The sequence below is a fragment of the Parasteatoda tepidariorum genome, chromosome 10 (genome assembly GCF_043381705.1).
Source record: "Parasteatoda tepidariorum isolate YZ-2023 chromosome 10, CAS_Ptep_4.0, whole genome shotgun sequence".
Lineage (NCBI taxonomy): Eukaryota > Metazoa > Arthropoda > Arachnida > Araneae > Theridiidae > Parasteatoda > Parasteatoda tepidariorum.
In genome coordinates this window covers 25,305,527-25,325,908 of record NC_092213.1, presented here as the reverse complement: position 1 = coordinate 25,325,908, position 20,382 = coordinate 25,305,527, and the positions used below count along the sequence as shown (strand labels likewise).

The 20,382-nt window shown below is 27.9% G+C and overlaps 1 protein-coding gene across 3 annotated transcripts in view; it reads right to left on the bottom strand.

The window, feature by feature from the left end:
- Window positions 1-3,402: 3,402 nt before the first annotated feature.
- Window positions 3,403-20,382, bottom strand: part of LOC107452177 (uncharacterized) — a 35,766-nt gene continuing 18,786 nt past the window's right edge. For all 3 annotated transcript variants that reach the window (XM_071186757.1, XM_071186759.1, XM_071186758.1), the window contains 2 exons: window positions 18,397-18,505; window positions 3,403-12,912 (listed from right to left, as the gene is read on the bottom strand). In XM_071186757.1, coding sequence (XP_071042858.1) covers window positions 11,020-12,912; window positions 18,397-18,505 — 2,002 coding nt within the window. In that variant the 3' untranslated portion in view covers window positions 3,403-11,019. The remainder of the gene's footprint in view (window positions 12,913-18,396; window positions 18,506-20,382) is intronic.

Sequence of the window (20,382 nt, the reverse complement as noted above, 5' to 3'; positions counted from 1 at the left end):
CTTAATACATCGATGGTTTAATTAACAGAACTGTGATTAGAAGAAATTTGTTTTTCAAAAGTCCTTTGCTTAGCAACGCTAGAGAAAAATCAGATTGCGAAGGAATAGATATTTTTCTTTCTTCCAGAACAACAGAACAAATTCATGACAAAAAGGAGGTTTTACCTCTCGTGATTAACGATTATACATTTGAAGGTGTCAGTTAGTTCAAATACCTAGGGACAATTGTTAAAGTTAATATTGATATCAAAACAGAAATTAATAACAGGATAACGATGGCGTGATTTTGGATTGAGAAATAAACTGAAATCGAAGCTTATTTCCTTTACAATTAAAATTAACTTATACAATACTCTAATCAAACTTGTAATACTTTCTGGTTGCGAATAAAACCTTTAATAAAGCTGATGAAAATAAACTACAAATTTTTTGAAAGAAAATACTGAGAGTTATTTTCGGAGCAGTTAAAGAAAACGATGTTTGGCAGAAAATTTAAGCTACCAAATATAATTTCAGTTATTAAATCCTATAGAAAATACATTTTTATACATATGGGTCATTATCTATGGAAAGGTGGATGGTGACCCAGTTAAGGTACTGACTTTTGAAAAGTTTACAAGCAACCGAAAATGGAAAAGATCGAACACCAAATGCATTGATTCTTTGGAAAAAGATCCTAAACCCATGGGCATCAATAGATGGAGAAAACTAGCGTTTGATCGGCCAGATGAAAAAGACTTGATGGAACGGCTCGGACCTATACTATGCTGTCATGCTGATGGAAGAAGAACAAAATCCATGACTGTCAATTTTCATCATTTTTGATAAGTATCACTGAAAATCATGACAATTTTGTGCGTTAAATATGTTAACATCGCAATTATATTAAAATTTTTCCAAAAAATATACTTTTTGTTATGTTTGAGCAACATTATGACACACTAAAAGAATATATAGCATATTAGAGGCATTTCTCAAAAAAAAAAAAAACAAATGATACAGCATTCAAACTGAAATAAAAATTGTTAAAAGTATTATATTAAATAAAATATAAATCAAAAAATATTTTAAAGAACATATTCAATTATTTCATTGTACGCTATATATGTCTCTTCTGTTAGATGTTTTAAAATGTCATAACCCATTGAACTCTCAGTTGGAATAATTTCTAACAAGGATCGAATTTGACGATTTAATATTGTATTTAGGTTTCGTATTTAATAACCAAATAATTTTAATTAGAGTTTCAGTAAATTTGAATGCAAATAAACATTAAAAATTTGTATTTGTAAGCCTCTTAATTCTGCATTTTAGAAATTTTGTAATCAATAAATAGTTAATTGGAATAAACCCCTTCTAAATAAACTGTACAAAGAATAAACCAATCTCCATTATACAAGATTTCGTATTATCTAAGAAGTAAGTAGATGACCTGAATATCGCTCTAAAAGTTTTTAATTAATCAAGTTTTCTTTCTTAATTTTATTTAAGAGTCCTAAAAATTCCAAAACAACATATCTTTATAGATTTGGAGAGAGGCCCCTAGGTCATTAGATATTTTTTTTTATTTAAAATTGTGAATTGTTAGTTAAATCTTTTGATCGAAATCATGCGAAAGAAGTCCACGGAAAAATGGCACACAACTAACACTTTTGGTCTGTAAATATTAGGCGATGGACTCAGCCAAACTTCATAACAAACTACGTAAGTGACAACAGTAGTTTCACAACTTGTAATGCGCTACTTTTGACCACTGCTTCTGGCCCATAAAACGTTAGATTAAAATTTTTTTTTTCATTTGTATAGCTGCAAATTTGTTAATAATAAAAATAAGAACACAAAGCATGATAAACCGAATAGGGGTAATTGGGACACTAAGTAAAAAATCCTGAAAATGCTATGAGCAAAATATCGATTTATCAACCATACATGTAACATAATTTTTTAAAATTAACATTTCTAACTAATGAAGATAATCACACCATCATAGTTACTAATTCAAGAAAAAACTTACTTTCTAGAACAGGGATGAGAGTAGTCAGAAAGTAAAAAAGAGGAAATCCAAAAAACAAAAAAAAGAAAAGAAAAAAAAGAANAAAAAAATCTCATCCCTGTATAAAGGTCAACCAGTTTTATCCTAAGGAAATGATTTTTAGAGAAACTTGAGAGGGAGGAAAAGGGACTTCAACAATTTCCCTCCGCGGAAAATTAAATTCCTCATAAAACATTTTAACTTGGGCAAAAAAAAATTTCAGCGGAAATTAGCGGGAAAAATCTGAAAAAAAGCGGAAATCCGCGAATCCGCGGAAGAATCTCATCCCTGCTAGAAGAATCGCGAAATTGGATTTTAAAAACGAGTAAATATAAAGTGCGATATTTTATAACGGTCGTTGAACAGCTGATCCAATTTTTGGGTTTATAACTACCATTGTTCAACAACGCAACCTTGATCTCCTGCATCAAGTATTGGGAGAGATTTGCCTTCGTGGGGGACTTTTTGATGAAACTAATCCGCATTTGCGTTTCATGGAGAGGTAGACCACGAGAACCTCCCGAGGTTAGCCTGACGGCAAGGGGACTCCAACCCATGATCCGCCTACCCCTGAGGATATTTCATGTCAGCACTGTCTGCGGTGCAAGCCGGATGCGGAATTCGTATCGACCAGCCATGACTGGGATTCGAACCCGGTTCACGTCATTGGAAGGCGAATGCTCTATCCCCTAAGCCATTGCGGATCAAATTGAAGTTTTAATTCGCATTAATACGAATCGCAACGCATAACTTTTAAATCAAATAAATACGAAAATTGATGATTGATATTAAAATCGCGATATTAGCAGTTTACGGCACTGTTCCAAACATTCAAAATGATGAAAACGCGCCAAACCAAAATGAATCAAATTGGCGCAAGATACATATGTATGTAAACTTCTTGATACACGATTTAGCAGCAAAGTTTTTGATCCTCGACCCTATGGTTTTGAGGTAAGCGGAATTATACGATATTAGCGGAAAAAATCACAAGCCCCGTTTCTAGCTTTTAGATCAGCTCAGGATTGAAAGGAAATCAGTACAGCGAGTGAAAAGGCCAAAAAATTAGAACATTTTGACCTAAAATCGTATTTCCGAAACAAATACGATTTAATGGGAACAGTTAGCAACTTCAACTATGCATTAGTATTCAGCTTGCCTCTGTTTCAATTTACCACAAATAGACAGACTAGCAGAAAAATGGCCAATTTTTAGTTGTTGACAGACTAAAATTACACAATAACCAACGTTTCCACACAGCTTTACTATCAGCAAAGTGTTTTAAGAAGAAAAAAAAAAGTTCAATTTATGAAACAAAATTTAACCATGATAATTTATGAAATTAAATGATACACAAAATATGACACCAATGGTTTTTGTGTTATTTTTATTGCATACAACGAATAAACAGTTTTCTTATAAATGTTATTCTGTTATAAAGTATCTTTCTATATACAGGAATAACAAGCATTTTCTTTTTTTGTTTATTTAATATATACAAATAAATATTTGGTAAGCAATGAAAAGCATTTCTGAAACAGGCAGGCACAAAAGTGTGATCTAAGGATGCGTTTCATTAAAAACAATAAATAAAAACTGACACCATGAAACAAATGAATGAAACTATGATTCATGTTTGCATAGTTAAGTTAATGAATGCTTCAGTTAAAACACTGCAATTTCACTTTCAGATGTTAAAAATAATTTTCAGAACTAAAAGCTTTTTAGGTAAAAATGATGAAAATTTTTGCTTAATTTTCTATTTTTACAAGCTAATTAAAAAAACAATTAAACAATGAATTTCTGTTTTGTTTTTGCAAAGCAGTAAAAGAAAGTCCAAAAACTATATATTTTCTTTGTATAAAACATTTGTATCCCCCCCCCCAAAAAAAAAATTAACTAACATATATATACATCAAAATTTTTTTTCTTCTGAAAAATAATAATCACTGGTAAACTATAATTATTTTCAATGGAAATTATATGCACTACATTTCAAATTAAGAAAGTTATAAGCTTTCTGAAAAAAATAAATAAAATGAATTAATAATAACAGATAACTATAATCATAGCTGTCAGCATTAAAAAAAAAAAATTCACATGCTGTGTGTGTGTTTTTCCTTTTTAATTCACAGTTCTGATAGTAACAAATATTTAATTTTAGATAGTTACAACTTATTCTATAAATAATTTAAAAATAGCTCTAAATTAAAAAAAAACTAATTAAGAAAAACCTATTACAATAAAATAGGCTTATAATACTCAAATAAATGTTTAACTAAGCAAAAAAAAAATCTTGAAATTATTTTTTTTAGAAAGCCTCCCAAAATATAATACAAGACTATCGGAGAATTTTTCATTAAACCAAAATCCAGTAGAGTTCACAGCTGAATGAAAAGAAAAATACTCACTGGCAAACTATAGAATCATTTTCATGCAATTTAACATACTTAATAACATTTTTGACAAGTATACAAAAAGAATATGCATATAATATTAGTTACATTATTCAAGAGTCAACATTAAAATTACAAGGTTAATTCATAAAGTAAAGATATTAACAACATTTAACTTTTATTAAAGATAACAATTCCAGGTTAAGAACAACAATCCAAGAGGGAAAAATAGAAATAAAAATGGCATAAGATGTGACATTTATAAATAAATACTCCTCCAATTTCCACATTTATAAAACAATTTGATTTGAAAAGCAACAATAAAGATACCTCAATATATACTATTAAAATTCATCATACAATGAAAACAAATGTATGTCCATAGAAACCATCCATTTGATGCGTTTTTTAGACACAGAGCTATACTGTTAAATGAATAAGGCTGTATTTAGTCAGTATTTATAATTAAAATGTTAAAATTAAGCAATTAATTGATATTTCATAAGTTACATTTCTTTTAAAAGCAACATTACAATTTGGTAGCTAGGTTCAATAAACTGGTAATTATGATTTATTTCATTCCAGTGAATAAAATGAAACAAAATATATAAATTAGCTACCTAATAAAAAATTATGTTATTTTGTCAATGACTAAACTAAAACAAAAACTGTCTTTTAATAATTTTATGTTAATAAATTAAACTAGGAATAAAAAGAAAACCTATGGTAAATTAATTTATCTTAAAACAGAATTGAAATTAACTATTTACCACTCCTTGTATTGAGAAAAAAAAAAAAAAACCTTTGTTAACTTGATTATAAATTGATTTAGTTAAAAACTAAAATTAAAAAGGATACATGATAGGAACTCACAGTTCTGAGGCAATTAAAACAACATTAATCTTTATAAGGCAGGAGTAACTTGTAAAATGCAGATGAAGAGCTTTTAGTGCTTTATTGCAAGAATATTAACTAAATTCTACAGCAAAAAGCCATTTACAATATCCTGAAAACATGCAGATTCTCATAAATTACAATAACCACTGATAATACTAAGAAATGAAAAGCAATATTAAAAAACTAATAATTTTTTATTCCACTGAAATATTTTATGTTTAAATTAAAGTCAAAGCTAACATAAAACTAAAATTGCTTGAAACACAAATGGCAAGTCATTTTTATTTCTTTTTGATTGCAATTTTAAACTAAAAAATGATACATGTATTTATGACAATATAATTAACATCTGAATAGTTAAGCTTTCAAATGCAGTTTAACTGCCTTAAATTAATAAATAATTCCTGAAAGGGATTAAAAAATTATTGTACACTTCACTCTTAATAAATTTTTTTAAATAATTCAGAAAACATTAAATGATCTAAAGCAAAGAAATTGCACAGATAAACTTTGAGGGCAATTTGTAAGAGGTTTTAGGTTATGAAAGAAATAAACGAACTTTATAAAAGCATGTTAAATAGTTTTTTCTTTTAACAATTATGAAAAACAACTCTGTAACTCTACCAAAAATTCAAAGGCTATACAAAAGTGATTAATAAAACTCAATAAAAAATATGAATAAATGCATCTAAAAACAAGTTGGTTTAGATGAAAAAGAAATGCATAAAACAAAAAATAACATTTTAAAAAGAAATAATATATTTAAAAAACTATGCAGAAGGAGAGAAGGAATTACACAGCAAAGGTAAGTTGTGAATGGAAAAGTAACAAATGAAAATAATTTACAAATTTTCGTTATTCAATTTATGTTTAAAAAATAAGTGTCATTTAATAATATTATAGTTTTAGATATAAATTTTAATTATATTTTGAAATAATGAGGTATTGAATATAAGGATATTATGAAGATATGAATATTGTCATGAAAGGCACAGTATTATACAATAAATGTTTTGCAACTAATGGCAAGAAATTACTATTTGACAAACAAATGAAAGAAATTAAAACTAAAAAAACAAACAACAGTCACTTATACTGGATTGGGGTCATATGCTTGCTCCCGAGATAACAATAAGTTTTTTTTGTTATTAACTTACACTAAATATTTACATATGAAAAATTTTCCTGTTATATTTTATAGCAAAATTTAAAAAAGTTCTGACGTGATTTATTCGAAGGCTGGAACATTAAAAATAAAGTATTTGATTTAATTTCTTTAATTTAAGGGTGCATAACTTGTTTCCAAAAAAGCTGCAGGGGGAGTAGATTTAGGGAGTTAAAATGTATTAAGTATTTACATACATTAATTGAATAATAACCTACACATTTTTAAATAAAATATTAACAAAAATAATGTCTTTTATGTAGCTTTTGGTTAGGCTGCACGTTATCCATTGAAGAGTCACATTCGATTACAAGTAACAAGTTGTGCATCCCTGCCTAAAGTAAACTGATATAATTCTTATCTTAAAAGAATAAATATTTTAATCCCTCAGATGCTTTTGATAAAGGGTGAATTTTAGAAATAGCACCCTCAATACATTCATTATCAAATAAAATGCATTACCTCATCAATTTTATTGTCTTATAATGTCGAAAACTGGTTTGATATGTAGAGAAAGATTTATGTGGAAATGCTTTTCTACATGCAAGACTGTCAGAGGATTAAAAAAAAATCTAATATGCTAAATGATAAAACTATCAATGTTTTGATGGAAATAAGGACTCATTTGCAATTGCAACACTTTGGACAACAAATTCCTAAAAACTCAAATTTATCCAAGGTGGCTGTAAGTACGCTGGAAAATATCCTAAGACTTCTCCAAATTGATAAAATTCAAATTTAACTGATTTTTGTAATAATTGGCATAACTTTTCATAAATTAATTCTTCAACTAAGTCTTATTTCTTTATATAAAATAAATTACTTGTTATTGAATTGAAAATCATCACAACTGCAAAATTTTTGAGAGAAAACATTGAGTTTTATTGATCTCAAACTACTTTTCCTTATTTGTGATTACCCTCTTATTAAAGGTTAAACCTGCTACATAAAATTTCCCATAAAAAAAGAACCAAAACAGAAGAAAAAGCAGCAGACACGTTATACACTTTTAAAAATCAATATGTTCCACCATTTTTCATTATAAAAAATTTAATAAATTACATCATATTGTGAGATCCAGTTAAGATAATTAAACAAAACACAAAGATCCTATAAGTAAAACAATGTTTTTAAGTGGATAAACATTATTTTAGCTCAAGCTTTTAAAAATCTTAATACAGTCAAATTAAGTTGAGATAAAGAGGGAGAGATAGTATTAACATGAAGCAATAAGACATTAAAATAAAAAACTTATAAACTGGATGGTTTTAAATAACTAATATTTTTGGATAACAATGATTATCTATGAAATAGGCTAAACAATAAATAAAAATGATTTAGATTAGCACTTGTAAACATCACAAAAAAGAGGCAAGACATTTTTGCTTATTTCTATTCAATAAAAATATCTCTGCTGTACAAATATAAACAAAGAAGTATGTATATACATATATAGTTATTTATATATATATATAAAAAAAACACTACCAGAGTGCAATATATGAAAAAAATAAATAAAAAAAAATCAAGGTGGGTTTTATGAAACTAGAAAAAGATTTTTCCTTTAAGAAATCGACCTATATTATTCAAGTGTTTATAAAGAAGTTTTAAATAAAAAAGATGATATCTGAGCTCAAGTATCTACAATAAATGTATATTTTTTAAAAAGTATACATTTTAAATATACTTTTAAAATGCCTTATATTTAAAATATAATAATATGATTATTATATTTCAAATGCATACTTTTAAAATGTCTGGTAGTAGAATGAGAGGTATCAAAGTGACATAAAATACTAAAAACATATGCTGAGAACTTAACAGGGTATTCAGGCAATTCCATGGCGACTGATGTTACATTTTGATAGGTTTTCCCATTTTCAACCTTCCTACTTTTTTCTCATTGATAAATAGTTAGTAAATTTTTAAAAAAAATTATATGGAATGCTTTTCAATATCTTTATATCATTATGTATATAAGAAAAGGGATGGAAATTACAAAAGCTTTACTTATTTAAAAATTTAAAATGTGACAGACATAGCATAGAAAGGAGAGGGATTAAAAAATTTTCTTTCTTCTATAGGAGAAATAGGATTATTTTTTAAAATTTATTTTTAAAAAAATAATAAAATTAACAGATAACATTGAAAGTACATATGAAATGATATATAGAAAGTGGAAAATGGAGAAAAAGCTCGTGACTGGATGTTAGAAATACAAACTAGATTAAAATTTTATCAACTTTTCTTCTTATTATTATTACAAAGAAAAAACTACAATCTTTGATTTTATATCTAAAGTAGTAAATAAACTAAGAAATCTGTTAACTGAAGAATGCTTTTAAACATTTATTTATTTGTTTCTTTATTATGTTGTCTTTGTACCATGGAATTGCCCATTAAGTAAAGGATTGATTTCAAAATTAAAAATTGTAGAAGATGCCATAAAAGATTAAATTGTTTAAATATAACTTTATGTTTAGATATTTATTCTTTAAATTTGACTAAAAAATATTGTCTCTGAATCACTACAATATTTAGTGAAATTTGATTCAATTACTTTCTTCTTTTTTAATAAATTAGTTCTGAGAAAACATTGATTATTTTTTTTACAAGCTATAATGAAAAATAACTTTAATATTTAATTAACTAATAAAATAACTAATTAAGGTTTTTCATAAGATCTAAATTTAATCCACTTTCAGGATAAATGAGCTCAATAACACACCTAGTTTTCATAAATTTCTTTTTAAACATCTACAAAATGTTAATTTCTAAAAGTTTAACAAATTAAGGAAAATATTTAAAAAAAAAAAATAATACAACATTAAAAATTTTTTAAAGCATTCCCATAAAATGCTTGAAACACAAATAAAATTTGTATTAAAGTAGTAGTAACAAAAGTAAACCCTAAAACTTTATGATTTTTGCAGATAACTTTCAAAACTTATTACATATCTATTAAAAATGATTTCTATACACAAGTATATACAAAAACAGTATTTATAACAACCTGCCAAATAAAATGGCATTTACAGAATGGATCAACATACAGTGTGCTTGAAACATCAATTCTTTTCATATGATGAATCAGAATATACATAATTTGGAAATATTCACAATAACAGTACTGTTAAGAAACACTGTTATGAGCAATAATTTCAATACTGAAAATAGCCTTATATAAGGGAACAATTTTCAATGTTCAGCAACTTAACTTTGTACTAATTTTTTTTAGCTTGTTTTAAATAAAACAAAAAAACACTAACCATATTTGGTAAATTGGTGTCAACTGTCATTTTTTTATTTTTAAAAAGTTTAGTTAAAATTTTAATTTAATGTTTGGTAAGCAAGGGTGCTAAAATTATAAATTTAAGCTTAAAGACTACAAATGCCTCATGTCACGATAACAGCTCTACATCAAATTGTAATGCATAAAATTCAAAATAAACGAATTTCTAATTCAACAATTCACATTTTTCACTTGGGAGGGGGTATATTAATGAATTTTTCAGTGATTAATACAAATAAATTTTATTAAATAAAATTTTTAATGTCCAATAAATTTTTTTTTAATAAATACTTTCTTATTTAAAAATGCACCTTTAAACTTTTATTTTCTCATTTTTTCAGTGTTAAATGCTAAAAAAGCTTTAAAGTCGTTCATTTATTAATCCCCTCTTTTAAGTTTATTTATTTATTAAGTAATTAAGTTTATTTATCTTTTAAGTTTATTGAATTATACACAGATGTCTTTTAACTTGCCTTTAATTATATTTCAAAAGTATAAATTTTTCTGTCATTTCGATAATAAGTGAGGATTACTTTGCGAAATACACACATAAAATAGTATAAAAGGATAATTTAAAAATTGAGGATCAAATTCAGTAATTGCATAGTGTACATGTTTTGATAAATTTTAATGGTGTTAAGTGAGTGTCATTTCAAAACTGAAATCGCCCTTTTCTGCGAGTAAGTGTCCTTATTCCTAGGGAGAACTATGTAATTGCAAATATAAATATTGATCGAAATGGATAATTTCACTTTTTTATATTTTCAATTATTTTGAAATTTCATATCGGAATTTTCAAAAATACTGAAATCAAAGGTTCATGAAATGAGATATTTGTACAACAGCTATTATATTTAGTTAGGATAATAACTAACTGGTAATAATTTTCACTTTTATTCCTTATTTAGGAACATAACTACCTCTTATAAAGGAGTTATGTATGATTGCAAGAATATTGCAAAAGGTCGATAAGTAAAATAAAAGATTATTCTAAATGAATCCTTACAAACTAGCTCAAGAAGATTTGCATCATTATTGAAAGAATTGTACACAACATCATTTCTTTAACAGAACTTAAGATTATTTCCAACACACGTATAGTAATTGCAGTATTAAGTTGATAAAAATGATTTCACATTTAAAAGTTGGATTTAATGAAGATGCCATGATAAAACTTGATAGAATTAATGTTTCACTCACACTCATGAAGGTCTCTAAAATCTCACTGGCAACAAAATTATGAAGATGTACTTGACTCTCCAAATGTATTCCTTACAAGATGCTGTTCAGTTGTCAGTACAAGCACATTTTGCGATTCTGGCCTGCTATGATGAGAAGCATGTTTGGTTTTCGAAATAGAGGCTCTATGAGAATGGACACTCTCTTTGTGATGAAGTTTTTTCTTTATCGGCAATTCTACTTCCTCAATTTCATCTCTTACAGTGTTTACCAAACAAGCAACACAGTCTACAACAGCTGATTCAATATCTTGAATGGCCTCCCTCGAATGATGATGATGGCGGCTTTTGGACCTACGCTCGCTTGATGATTTATGTTTTGGAATGATATCTTTCTGACCGGGTGAGTTTGTGTTACAGGGAAGCAGTTTATCTGTTTTGTGTAGCTTGTGCTGACCAAAGTCATGCTCCTCAGAATGTTTTCGTTTCTCTTTCTTGAAGTTTCTGGGATGCTCTTCAATTTTGTTCATGCTTTTAAAAGTTTTGAAGTCAATGGCATCACTTCTGTTGTCATCAACAGCAAACATTTTATCACCCAATTGCTTAGAGTCTTTACAAATAACCAACTCCACAGCCGCTTTCACCTCAAAATTTTTCTCCTTAGTAGACGATTCTCTATTTTTCTCCTTACTAGATTCTTTTTCTTTCACTTTATTAGATTCTTTTTCTTTCTCTTTACTGGATTCTCTTTCTTTCTCTTTACTGGATTCTCTTTCTTTCTCCTTACTGGATTCTCTTTCTTTCTCCTTACTGGATTCTCTTTCTTTCACTTTACTAGATTCTCTTTCTTTCTCTTTACTTGATTCCTTTTCTCTCTCTTTACTTGATTCCTTTTCTTTCTCTTTACTTGATTCCTTTTCTTTCTCTTTACTTGATTCCCTTTCTCTCTCTTTATTTGATTCCTTTTCTTTCTCTCTCTCTTTATTTAATTCCTTTTCTTTCTCTCTCTCTTTACTTGATTCCTTTTCTCTCTCTTTACTTGATTCCTTTCCTCTCTCTTTACTTGATTCCTTTTCTTTCTCTTTACTTGATTCCTTTTCTTTCTCTTTACTTAATTCCTTTTCTTTACTGGATTCTTTTTCTTTCTTTATTGGTGTGCCTCTATGAGGATTTTTAGACGATTTGTCTGGTGATGTAGAAGAACTTTTAACGGAGTGGTGATGTTCCTTCTTTTTCAAAGAAGAATCTTTTTTAACATGATGCGTGACAGAAGATTTATTATCCGTAATTTTTCGAGGGGAGCTAGACTTATTTTCCCCATGGAAAACTGACCTAACTTCTTCACCTTTTCTAGGTGAGTCAGTTTTAGAATTGTTCTCACTCATGGAGACCTGCTTTTTAGCATCATCAACTATATCCCCAAAGTTAAGAGCTTTCACATGGTGCTTCTTTGGAGTGCCTGATTTCGAATCATTGAATGAAACAGATTTAGTTTCACATTTTTTCTGTGAATCAGATTTAGAGTCCCGCTCATAAGTTTTATGCTTAAATTTATGTTGATTATCAGAGGGTTCTTGTTTGATGTGTTTAAGAATAGAGCTTGGCTTTTCACTTTTTTTATGCTCATGTTTAACTTTCACTTTCTCAGGTTTGCTTGAGGATTCTGAATGCACTCTTTTTTTGGTGTAGGGTGAATCTAAAGGTTCAACCTTAATTTTTCTTTCTTTTAGGGGAGATGTATCAGATTCACTAGATTGTCCCTCAGGAGGAATGTAATACTGAGCCAATCGTACATGCCAAGCAATGCTTGTCACAGCACTGACTGTCCGAAACTGATGGATTATATTCCTCGGGAGAAAATAAATGTCATTATCACACAATTGAATGCGAGCATATCTTATGCCATCTCTATGAAGTTGATTCAATTTAGCATCTTCTACCCATTGAACACACTGAAAATAAAATTAAGTTTAATTAAGTATTTTCTTTTTTATAAAATTAAATATGTCGAATACCAAGAGAATAAGATAAAAATGTGTAAACGAAGAGTAAAATTGTAGGTGTTATTGCACGTTAGAACAAACAAAACTGCAGAAAAGAATGCAGCTTACTTTAGTATTAAAGTACCATTTTACTTAAAAAATTTTTGCATTTTTTTCTTCATTACATTCAGTTTTGTTTCGGTGTAGGATAGTAATTAACATGATTACTGTACTGTACACAGGAAAAATTTTAAATTTTAAGGTCAATATCAACTAGCAGGTCTATAATTCCTAACAGTTTAATACACAAAAAACAAGTTATACATAAAAATGAAATTACTCAATGCAAAGTAGTATAATTTAAGTAAAATTAATTAATAAATTAAGTAGTAATTTAAGTAAGGCTAATAAGTAAGTTTCAACTACTACAATAAAATTAAATATCATGAAGCATATCCTTTCAGTTTAAAGCAGGCTACCTTATGAATCCCAACTTAATGATCAGCCCAGTAACAGAATTTGCATTTCACAGCGGCAAATGCTGCAGATTTAGTTTGATTAAGTAGACAAAAATAAACATTTACGGACAAAATTAAGTTAAACTATAGTTTTTGTTCTACAAGTAGGACGTTCTCTTAGGGTTGAACTATAGAATGAATTCAATACTTTGACAACACTCAAGTAGGGATCTTGTTAATAGAAACAAAAACATAGTATGTTTGTTTATGGGATATTACCTGTGCTTTATTTGCACTTTATTTATTTGTAGTATAAAGTAAGTTTACCTTCATTTTCATAAGTTAAACATAATTTAAATCAATTAAATAATTTTAAGTACTAAGTGAAGTTAATTTTTATCATGTTTATAAAGTACTAGACATTCTTAAATTTGAAAAATTGTAAACCTAAGAAGTGCAACATTATTTTGAAAAAGAAAGTAATGTTAATTAAATATTCCAATTTTTATTTTATTATTCATATTGGTTAGGTCTAATTCTCTTGTCCTTCTAAACGTTATCGCATAAATGGAAAAGGCTCTAAATGATAATTAATGTTTAACAGCTCAAAGTCAGTTACAAATCATCTTTTTTAATTAAAACCAATTTATGTTAAATAGATGCTTAAAATATGATTTTTATATGCTAACAAAAAATCCTGGAATGGTTTTAACATAAAAATTCTTGTGCATCTTCAGAATGTCTCTTTCACAAGGCTAATTTCACAAAGCTCTTTAAATTAAATACTGAATTCAGTGCTTCAAATTTTTTGGTACAATTTTAAAGTGAGTTCAGGGTTCATGCTCTACTATAAAAATAAAATTTAAGTACTTTTCAAGGACTTTTTAAGACTTATTATAAAATTCTCAAGGACTTAAATTTCAGTTAAAGATAGACTAAAATGTTTTGACGATAAATGTTAGTCGATAATAGCAGTACTGAAAAATAAGACTTCCATTGCTCTCTCTTGTTTTCGGAAAGTGATCTAAGTATATATAAAAAAAAAAATTAAAAAAACAAGGGTGATTGGCATCAAGTCGAGAATAAAATTCATGATGCATAAAAACGTCAGGTTTGAATTTTGCATTAAGGCTTATTTCAAGTCAGGTATACAAAGTCTGAATAAGCAAAGAATCGGGCAGAAGGGGGGAATGTTCTATATAATATTGTGATATCAATTAGATATTTAAAAACAACTCTGCCAGGAGACTTTTATTTAATATTTAAAGTGGCAGAAGCATTTAGACAGTGAAATTTAAATTGTTCTTAAATATAATTTTGAAATTTCGACCACTTTTCTATTTAAGAAAATTAATCAATTATTGGATGTTGCTGCTTGATTATCATTTTAAATTTATTACCAGTCAACCATTTTAAATTGAAACAGTTGCCAACTTTCACCTCAATACCTTCTGATAGATTCTTAGTAACAATTTTGGTCACTGACTTTTTTAATTAACCACTCATATTTGAATAAACTTTTTTTCAGTAGCATCGATCATACGCACTTGACATGGTCACGTGAATATGAATTGCAACGAGTAGTTTTCAAATCGAGTATAAATATGAAAATCGATGTTTGATATCGCAAAATGCGTGAATACGAATAGCGACATTGGATTTTAAACTCGCGGAAAAACTAATTGCACTAAAAAAAATGCTTAAGTACAAATCGCGATATTAGATTTTTAAATTGCTTTAATGGGAATTGCGAGTACGATTCTTGAATCACGCGAAAACGAATTGCAACACCAGGCATTAAAGTGGACAAAAATAAAAAAAGCTGAACTTTTACAACGCAGGTCACTAGGAGGAGGGGGGGTGCTCTATATGATACTGAGATTTATAAAAGCATCTTTTATCTATGCTGGGAGATTTTTATTCAATATTTAAAGTGGCAGAAGCATTTAGACAGTTAACTTTAAATTTTTCTTAAATATAATTTTAAAATTTTGACCACTAATATATTAAAAAAAATTAAGCAATTATAGGAAGGCGCGACTATTTAATTACTTACTAATGAAAAATATATCACATCTTTACAGTAACTAATTCAAGAGAAAGCTTACCTCTACTTCTTTCAAGAATCGTGATATTGGGTTTTAAAATCGTGTGAATATGAATCTTGATATTGGATTATAAAATCGCATGAATATGAATCGCGATTTTGGATTTCTAAATCGCGTGAATATGAATCGCGATATTGAATTTTAAAATCGCATGAATATGAATCACGATATTGGATTTTAAAATCGCGTGAATATGAATCGCGATTTGGGATTTTAAAATCGAATAAGAATCACGATGCATAATTGTTAGATCACGTGAATACGAATCACAGTGAGTAATTTTTAAATAGTCTACAAATACGAAAAACGATATCTGATATTACAACTGCGTGATAACGAATCGCAAAATTGGATTTGAAAATGCGTGAATACGAATCGCAACGTTGGATTTTAAACTCATACAAATCATGATATTGGGTTTTAAAAACGCTTAAATACAAATCGCGATATTGGATTTTGAAATTGAGTGAATAGGAATTGCTAGTACGATTTTTAAATCGCATAAAAAAATTGCAACACGTAAGTTTTAAATCAGTTAAATACAAAAATCGATGATTGATATTAAAACCATTTGATTAAAAATCGCGATTTTAGCAAATTCTGGTGCAGTTCCTAATATTTAAAATTCCAAAAATCAGCCAAACAAAAAAAAATATCAAATATCGGCGCTCGTAACGAAACGCTTAGGCTCCTTTCCACTCTATAGCGGAAGTCGCGGTAATCCGACTATCGTTCGGGTGGCTTGGGTTTCTCAAATAGGACTTTTAGTTTTTGGAACATGGTCGGAAATTTTCAAAATTGGGGAAAAAAAGCGGATTTCCGCTTTTTTGTGGAAGTCTTTCATCCCTGCAACACATAATTTTTAAATAAGTCTAATACGAAGACCGATGATTGATATTAAAATCGCCTGAATAAGAATCGAGATTTTGTCAGAATCTGGCGCAGTTCCCAATATTTAAAATTCCTAAAATCAGCCAAACATACATAAAATCAAACAGTACTTGTCATCATCTGAAAGACGGGGAAGTCATTCTCTCACACTTACACGCGTCAAAAAGTCAAAACATAGAAATACTGGAAATAGGGCTGTTTTCCTGAGTTTTCGATACTTTTCAAGGTCATTTCGAAATTTTCAAGGATTTAATATCATTTTCAAGTGCTTCTAGGGGCCTTTGAAAATCAAAATGAAATTCAAGTACTTTTCAAGGCCGCGGGAACCCTGTGAGTTTTGTACATAAGTCCTATAAATATTTAAAATGCAACATGAAAAAAATATTGAGCATTATTCGGCAGAGCTGGGTAGCGCTTTTCGGACAAATTAATTCAGCCTCCATAATAGCCTCTAAGAATAAACATTCATGGCTCAAGAAGGAATGCATTCTTTAATTAATATTGATAGTTGGCAAGAATAGCAAGTAATCATAAAAGAGACCTAAAGTCACTTAAAAAAATTATTCAGGCTTTCTTTTTCTGAAAGAAAATAAAAAATAATTTATAATTAAACTAGCTGAATTGACGATCTAAAAAATGAGGAAATTAATCACAGTATCAAATTAAAACACTGAGTCCTAAAAAAATAATGAATCGAGTATAAATTTTTAATTAGTCGAGGATTTAATTCAGTGATTCTCAACCGATTTTTTGTTGCGGCACACTTTTAACGATTTCGAAATTTGACGGCACACAATGAAAAAAATTAGATTAAAAGTTGTTTAATTACCTATTTTACACTGTGTTAAATAGCTTGTGATAATAATTTTGAATGTGAAATAATATGTACTAGAAAAGCACATTTATTAAGGGATTAATTATTTCTTTCGACTAATTTTTTATTAGTTTGTAACAGTTACTTAATTTTTGCTAGTTATTAATTGTTAGCTTGTTTTCTATAGTTATTAACTGTTATTTTTTTAAACATTAACTGTTATTTTTTTAAACATTAACTGTTATTTTTTTGTAATTTCTTGTTAACTAGTTTTTTTGCTAATTATTAATTGTTAGCTTAATTTTTGTTAGTTATCCTTTGTTAATTTGTTTTTTATATATTTGTTTTTTAGTTATCCTTTGTTAATTTGTTTATTAATTGCATAGCTTACTTTAATGATTAGCTCTTACAACATTTTTTAAAGTTGTGTGTCATATACAATTTAAACACTTCCACCTTATTTTAAGATTGTCAGAGACAAGACAATCGCCGACGTTCACGCGGTTAAAGGGTGGAAAAATTATAAAAAGTATATATACATATATACACTTTAATTTAAACTTTACTCATAAAAAAAGCATTATAATTCTTATTGTATCATTTCTAATATTTGGCGGCACATTTTAAGAATTTGGCGGCACACAAAAGTGCCGCGGCACAGTGGTTGAGAATCACTGATTTAATTAATCGAATTTCATAACAAGAAATTAATCTGTAATTATATTAAGATGATCCCTAGAAATAGGATTCCAAACAAATGATTCACTACCATTGTAATATTATGATTTAGCAAAATTACAAATCTTTCTTAACCCTTTGTTTGTGGCATACCATGTTGCACCATCACATATGGTCCACACGTTGTACCAAGTGTAAGCAAAAAGTTAAAGATAATTATTATTTTTTCTTTTAACAGCTGTGCAAGATTAAGATGATGCATGATGTTAATGTGATTACTAGTAAGTGACTATTTATTGAATTCAATTAAAAAAACAAAACAAGCATTGGTACAAAATTACCCTTAAGGCAACTCAAGAATGAAACAAATGTATATTTATTATTTGAGAGAAAAATCGCAATCAGACTAACACTTAAAAGTACTGATTTAAAATGGTAGAAAGTAGTGTTATCAGCATCATAATACTAAAAAAACATTTATAACAAAAGCTGAGAGTGATTATACCTGGGAGACAGGAGGTTCATGCAAGTCCAATTGAAGTTTCTCAACCAGCTCATTAAAATCTCCTGCATGAAAAGCCACAACATCTTTTGTGATCCTGTTTGATGGGTACCTAGAAATCATACAAAGTCAGCCAAAAGTAATCTAATTAATAATTAAAAAAATGTTAATGAAAAATATAGCAGTTACATAAATAGTTATATATATANATTTATATGTATATATATATATATATATAGTTCAAAATGAAGATGAAACAAGGAAAAATTATAGACATATGAAAAAAGGGGGGGGGGAATAATAAGTAAAAAATTAACAAAGTATAAAAAAGAAAAAAGGTTGAAATTTTTGATTGGGAAGATTTTGCGGATATAATCGTGTGGGCTGATGAAAAGATTACATTTTTTTTTCTCCGGTTTTTTTTAAATAAAATTTCATCCTTTTTTTTAAAAAACTGCTGTTTGTTATATTTTTACTTATTATTTTTGCCCCCCTTTTTTATATGTCTATAATTTTTCTTTGTTTTATCTTCATTTTGAACTTATCTAATGAGTTCTGTTTACTTGCAGCTTATGCGCAATAAATGAAACTTATTGTTTTTCTTAACTTTCTTCGTGTTTTCTTGTATTTATATATATATATATATACACACACACACACACACACATTTACATATGCATATTAACATAAAAAGCTTCAACTAATCTTTTAATTTTATTTCTTTATCTAAATCTTCTTTACAAATTATTCAAAATTAAAATGCTTTCTTACACTTTATTATTCACATCCAGCATTTTGGTTTTATATTCAAATTTTAAGTATGCATGAATTAACATTTTAAATTTTCTCTTAAACTGAACTGTAAGAACCATATTATTTCTTTGACTTACTAATGTTTCCATTTCTGCAAGTGGTGCAAGACGTCTTTGGGATTATTTTGCAAGATTTTCCTTTATATTTATTTATTGGCACTTTGATTTTCTTTTACTTGAATGACCGTTCTCTGGGTAATATTGGTTAAATAAAGTTTAATTTGCTCTTCTTAAATCCTGTGCCTGTCTGCCTGACTGACATTGTGAGAAGTCGGCGAGATTGATAGCTGCGGGGTTGGGTGCACAATAAATAAAATGCAAGTTATTATTATTGAAAAAAAAAAAAAAAGAGTGCTTTGCAGAAGAATAGAGTTGAAGAAAGGAATTGCAGAAGAAAAAAGTCAGAATTCCTTTAAAACGAAAACAGTGTTTGTTTATCGCATGTGATTCATTAAAATATGTGCCTTTGAAGATGTGCTATGAAAAAGATTGTCAATCAGTGGAAGAAAATGGGAATAGTGCTTCACATTTAGAATGTGAAATTAATAACGGATTACAATTATTAAAGAAAATGCATGATTTGGGAGGCAAAAGGTTTTTTCAAAAACAAGTAATAAACAAGAGTGAAAACATATTGACACGGAACGTATGTCACGGAAACATATGTCAATATCTTTTTAAAGTAATTGTTATCTATTTTATTGTTTTATATGCTACAATTATTATGATTGATATGTGTACAGTTTATATGATTAATTGTTTGGAAAAATTTAAAATTTTGCCTCAATATTGTGTTTAGGGTTAAGATAAATAAGCAATTAAAATAATGTAATAATTGATAGAAATAACTTTGAAAATTAATTAAATACTGGTTTTCAAAATTTAATTTTGAATCAAGATATACCAGAAGAAAAATTTGATATATTAGTGTTTGAGCCAGTCTTGGTGTTCAATTCAAATCTTAGTTCAAACAATTCTATTAACAATCACAATTCTTTATTGCTGAGAATCAATTTCAGCATTAAGGTAAACAAGAAAGAGACCAAACACAAAATTGACAATTAATAGTTTCTGGATACAATTCAAAATCTTATAATAATAATAAAATTCTTCATATTTTTAAATGTCGACACAGGTAGTACTTATAATATAATTCAAACTAAAGTTTTTAAAAAAT